General features: G+C 40.4%; 1 protein-coding gene across 1 annotated transcript; it reads right to left on the reverse strand.

Annotated features, from left to right (window-relative positions):
• Window positions 1-4,414: 4,414 nt before the first annotated feature.
• Window positions 4,415-5,803, reverse strand: LOC121500209 (elongation factor 1-alpha 1-like). The gene has a single exon (XM_041771753.1). It carries the CDS (start codon window positions 5,801-5,803, stop codon window positions 4,415-4,417), a length of 1,389 nt encoding a protein of 462 aa, XP_041627687.1.
• Window positions 5,804-6,222: the final 419 nt, after the last annotated feature.

Consider the following 6,222-nt stretch of genomic DNA (forward strand, 5'->3'; position numbering starts at 1 on the left):
ATATGTTGTGAAAAATAAAATATCAAGATGGAATGCCACAATAGAGGTAAATGTGTGTGTGTGTACACACTTAATCAATTAATACAAAAGTTACTATATCTTAGGGACCCATAATGCACTATGCATTGTGCGAGGTGCTTCATATATATCATCTCATTTAGTAATCATAGAAATAAATCCTAAGTAGATATTTTTTCTTATTTAAGAAAAGAGACTTAGCACTCTTCAATAAATGGTGCTGGGAAAATTGGACATCCACATGCAGAAGAATGAAACTAGAACACTCTCTTGCACCAGACACAAAGATAAACTCAAAATGGATGAAAGATCTAAATGTGAAACAAGATTCAATCAAAATCCAAGAGGAGAACACAGGCAACACCCTTTTTGAACTTGACCATAGTAACTTCTTGCAAGATATATCCACGAAGGTAAAAGAAACAAAAGCAAAAATGAACTATTGGGACTTCATCAAGATAAGAAGCTTTTGCACAGCAAAGGATACAGTCCACAAAACTAAAAGACAACCTACAGAATGGGAGAAGATATTTGCAAATGACATATCAGATAAAGGGCTAGTTTCCAAGATCCATAAAGAACTTATTAAACTCAACAGCAAAGAAACAATCCAATCATGAAATGGGCAAAAGACATGAACAGGAATCTCACAGAGGAAGACATAGACATGGCCAACATGCACATGAGAAAATGCTCTGCATCACTTGCCATCAGGGAAGTACAAATCAAAACCACAATGAGATACCACCTCACACCAGTGAGAATGGGGAAAATTAACAAGGCAGGAAACTACAAATGTTGGAGAGGATGCGGAGAAAAGGGAATCCTCTTACACTGTTGGTGGGAATGTGAAATGGTGCAGCCACTCTGGAAAACTGTGTGGAGGGTGCTCAAAGAGTTAAAAATAGACCTGTCCTATGACCCAGCAATTGGACTGCTGTGGATTTACCCTAAAGATGCAGGTGCAATGAAACACCGGGACACCTGCACCCTGATGTTTCTAGCAGCAATGTCCACAATAGCCAAACTGTGGAAGGAGCCTCGGTGTCCATTGAAACATGAATGGATAAAGAAGATGTGGTTTATGTATACAATGGAATATTACTCAGCCATTAGAAATGACAAATACCCACCATTTGCTTCAACATGGATGGAACTGGAGGGTATTTTGCTGAGTGAAATAAGTCAGTTGGAGTAGGACAAACATTATATGGTCTCATTCATTTGGGGAATGTAAATAATAGTGAAAGAGAATAGAAGGGAAGGGAGAAGAAATGGGTAGGAAATATCAGAAAGGGAGACAGAACATGAAGACTCCTAACTCTGGGAAACGAACTTGGGGTGGTGGAAGGGGAGGAGGATGGGGGGTGAGGGTGAATGGGTGACAGGCACTGAGGGAGGTACTTGACGGAATGAGCACTGGGTGTTATTCTGTATGTTGGCAAATTGAACACCAATAAAAAATAAATTTATTATTAAAAAAAGAAAAGAGACTTAGCAAATTTAATTTTCTTATCTAAACTCAATTCAAGTCTAGCTCTGACTTCAAACACCATCATACATGGCTTTCTGAAATAGCAATGGAGAAGGAGTTGCTAATTCTGGGAAACAAGGAAAGCTTTTCAGGGAAGGGAACCCTTACCATGTTTAGAAGGGACAGTAGTACTTTGATCAATGGAGGCAGGCATAGAGGAAGCACAGGAACAGTTCTAGGCAGGGGCATCAGCATGAGAGATATGGAAAAGGCAGGAATTAATAGAATTTATCAGTAGAACTAGGTTGTTCAGGACTGCTGAGGTTAGTGAGTAGATGACAGAAGCAAGAGTGTAAGTTGGGGAAAGCCATGCCACAAAACAACATTGTCCAGAGTTTGGACTGGATCATAGAGATAACAGTGCCTCACTGCAGGTGCTTAGCATAGGAAAATAGTCAGACTTATGTATTGGGAAGGTTGCTGTATTGGCAGTCTGGAGAATGGTTATCAGGAGACCAATTAGAAGGACGTGGAAATACTGTAATAAGAGAGAAGTTTGGATCCCAAACTAACTGCATAGGGCATATGGAGAGAATGCAACAAAGTCAAGAAATATATTGTGAGGTGGAATTTTAGGGTCAAGTATTCAATTTGATATGGTGAGAAATAGAAAAAGTAGAGCCAAAGATGGCCTAGGATAGTACTATCCTAAGCTCAATTAAGTGTTCTCTGGGAAGAGAGGAGAGTGAGTCTCAGGGTGGGAGCCTCTATAATTTCATCCTAAGCCCCACAATTATTAAGGGTGAGACTTCTCTCAGGTTACTGGTTTTGGGTAATTGGGTGGATCATTAAATAACATTGTGAATATAGGAGGAGAAGCTGGTTGGAGGGAAAAGAACCAAACAAGTTAGCTTGAGATATTTGTGAATTATCCAGTGACTGATGCTCCATAGGCAGTTGGAAAAAAAATCATGTTACTGTTTTTGTCTATTTTTGTATGTGTAATAAAGAATCTGACTCCATTTTTGAAGTTTGCTAAAAGCTCTCAAACTCCAATGCTCCCCATCACTCATCTGTCCCCATACCTAGGCAGGCTGGTAAGAAAGCCCAATGTTCCCTCTTTTGGTACCAGTAGACTTAAACCTCTCAAATCCTAGCCTACACAAGGAAATCCTCACTCCAGTCTTCCCTCTACAGTGATAAAACTTTAAGCCAGTTCCCCTTCTCTGCTGAGTCTCAAGCCAATTTAAGACTGCTTTGGATCTTGCACTATTTCTCAATGCAGCTTCATTATGTGAGTAATAAACCTTTTCATGCCCTCCTGATGTGTATGTGATGCCATGGAACTATATTTTGGAAGAAGAGTCCATGATGGCCCTGCATGGTGGCAACAAGAGTGATTTCTTCAAACATATCCTACCATTACTTTGATGGAGGTTTCACTGGTCTCCTAGAAAACTTCCTACCTAACAGTATGTTAGTACTCAGCATGTGGTTCTTTCTTCAGTATGTTTTCTGTTAGCAGGGAGGATCATTTTAGAAAGAACCATAAATTATGTCAAGGGCCTTTGATATTCTGCACGATTGTTCTCTGGAATGTTGTGCCCCATTAAGATTTGAAGACTGAAGTTAGGAACTTAGAAACCAGTTTCAAGATGAAATCGTGATAAAACCAGTTGGTATCACCATAATTAGTCTCCTAGGTTTGCAAAACTCAGAAAGGGTATCTTGGTATTTGACAGTTGATACTGTTGCACATCTTCTTGGGAAATAATTAGTTGAAGTATCATCTCAATTTCTTCCCTGAACTTAATCTTCTGTCAAGACTCTCTCATAAATATCCTTGCTCCTGTTTTTTGCTTGTTTTCTTCCCCTCCCTCTTGGGATAATTTTTATGTTAAATATGGTTTGTAATCACTTGGTGTGAGCTCTGTCAATTAAGAACTATTGGAATTTGGTTTCAGCTTGTAACAATTAGACTGGGTAAAAAACAAGGGAAGGTGGGAATGAGGAGATGTTGGACAAGGGCCATAGTTTCAGCTATGTGAGATGAATAAATCCAGGAGATCTCATGTACAACATTGTGACTACAGTTACCAATACTGTATTGTATACTTGAAATTTGCTTAAGAGGGTAGATCTTCAGTGTTTTTACCACAAAAAAAAAAGAAAAAGAAAAAGAAAGGAAAATGGTAGCTGTATGAGTTGATGGGTATGTTAGCAGTGGTGATTATTTCACAACGTATATGTGTATAAAATGCCAAGTTGTACATTTTTACTATATACAATTCCCATTTGTCAATTTTATCTCAATAAAACTCTGGGAAGGAGGGGGGAGGAAAACTCACATAGAAGCTCCTATTTTTTTTCTTTTCTTTTCTTTTCTTTCTTTTCTTTTTTTCTTTTCTTTTTTCTTTCTTTCTCTCATTAAACATTTGTTTGCTTTTTTAAGATTTTAAAATCTTTAAAAGAGAGAGAGGCAGAGACACAGGCAGAGGGAGAAGCAGGCTCCATGCAGGGAGCCAGACGTGGGACTTGATCCCTGGTCTCCAGGATCACGCTCTGGCTGAAGGCAGGTGCTAAACCACTGAGCCACCCAGGGATCCCATAAACTTTTGTTTTAATGGGTCTCAAAATTCTGTGACAGATTTTTGGTCAAGTTGTTTCCATTAAAAAGTACTGATTTTAAGAACTAATAACTTAAAACTGCCACACACACACACACACACACACACACACACACACACACAAAACCAAGTGGTCCACAAAACATTCTCCTTTCCTTCTGAAGGTTTTACGATGCATTGTTATCATTAACCAGTCTTTTATTATTAAACTTAAATGGCCAATTGACACAAACAGTTCTGAGACTGTTCTTCCACCAGTGATTAAGACTGGGGTGGCAGGTATTGGGGATAATAATCATTTAGCCTTCTGAGCTTTTTGGGCAGACTTGGTGACTTTGCCGGCTCCAGCTGCCTTCTTGCCTACTGCTTTGATGACACCCACAGCAACCGTTTGTCTCATGTCACCAACAGCAAAACAGCCCAGAGGAGGATAATCGGAGAAGATCTCAACACACATAGGTTTGCCAGGAACCATATCAACAATGGCAGCATCCCCAGATTTTAAGAACTTGGGACCATCTTCCAGCTTTTTTCTAGAATGATGATCTATCTTCTCCTTCAGCTCAGCAAACTTGCAAGCAATGTGAGCTGTGTGACAATCCAGCACAGGTGCATATCCAGCACTGATTTGGCCTGGATGGTTCAGGATAATCACCTGAGCCATGAAGCCTGCTGCTTCCATTGGTGGGTCATTTTTGCTGTCACCAGCCATGTTGCCATGACAAACATCTTTGACAGATATGTTCTTGACATTGAAGCCCACATTGTCCCCAGGAAGAGCCTCACTCAAAGCTTCATGGTGCATTTCATCAGACTTTACTTCAGTTGTAACATTGACTGGAGTAAAGGTGAACATCATGCCAGGCTTAAGAACACCAGTCTCCACTTGACCCACTGGGACAGTACCAATACTACCAATTTTGTAGACGTCCCAGAGAGGCAGACGCAAGGGCTTATCAGTTGGATGAGTTGGTGGCAGACTGCAATCCAGAGCTTCAAGCAGTGTGGTTCCACTGGCATTCCCATTTTTATGGGTGACTTTCCATTCCTTGAACCAAGGCATGTTAGCACTTGGCTCCAGCATGTTGTCACCATTCCAACCAGAAATTGGCACATATGCTACTGTGTTGGGGTTGTAGCCAATTTGCTTAATATAGGTGCTGACTTCCTTGACGATTTCCTCATATCTCTTCTGGCTGTAGGGTAGTTCAATGGAACCCATTTTGTTAACACCAACAATTAGTTGTTTTACACCCAGTGTGTAAGCCAGAAGGGCATGCTCCCGGGTCTGCCCATTCTTGGAGATACCTGCTTCAAATTCACCAATGCCAGCCGCAACAATCAGGACAGCACCATCAGCCTGAGATGTGCCTGTAATCATGTTTTTGATAAAGTCTCTGTGTCCTGGGGCATCAATGATGGTCACATAATACTTGCTGGTCTCAAATTTCCACAGGGAGATATCAATGGTGATACCATGTTCATGTTCAGCTTTCAGTTTATCCAAGACCCAGGCATACTTGAAGGAGACTTTTCCCATCTCAGCAGCCTCCTTCTCAAATTTTTCGATAATTCTTTTGTTGATCCCACCACATTTGTGGGTGAGATGGCCAGTAGTGGTAGACTTGCCCAAATCTACGTGTCCAATGACGACGATGTTGACATGAGTCTTTTCCTTTCCCATTTTGGTTTAGGTTTAGTGGTGGTTTTCACGACAACTATGTTCTGGCGGCAAACCCATTGTGAAAAAGCTTCTTTCTTTTTCTTTCTTTCTTTCTTTCTTTCTTTCTTTCTTTCTTTCTTTCTTTCTTTCTTCCTTTCCTTCTTTCTTTTCCTTTTTGTTTTTTAAGGTTTTATTTATTTATTCATGATAGAGATAGGCAAAGACATAGGCAGAGGAAGAAGTAGGCTCCCTATAGGATGTGGAACTCGATCCCAGGACCCTGGGATTGTGACCTGAGCAAAACGCAGATGCTTAACCACTGGGCCACCCAGATGCCCCTTCTATCTTTTTTTTCTGTGTAAATGTTCCATTCAATGTACTAAGATGTCTTTTATTTTCAGCCCAGCAATTTTTAGTCCCATTCGCTTACTTTTCTTTTG

This window comes from Vulpes lagopus, chromosome 10, assembly GCF_018345385.1.
Source record: "Vulpes lagopus strain Blue_001 chromosome 10, ASM1834538v1, whole genome shotgun sequence".
In the NCBI taxonomy this organism is placed as follows: Eukaryota; Metazoa; Chordata; class Mammalia; order Carnivora; family Canidae; genus Vulpes; species Vulpes lagopus.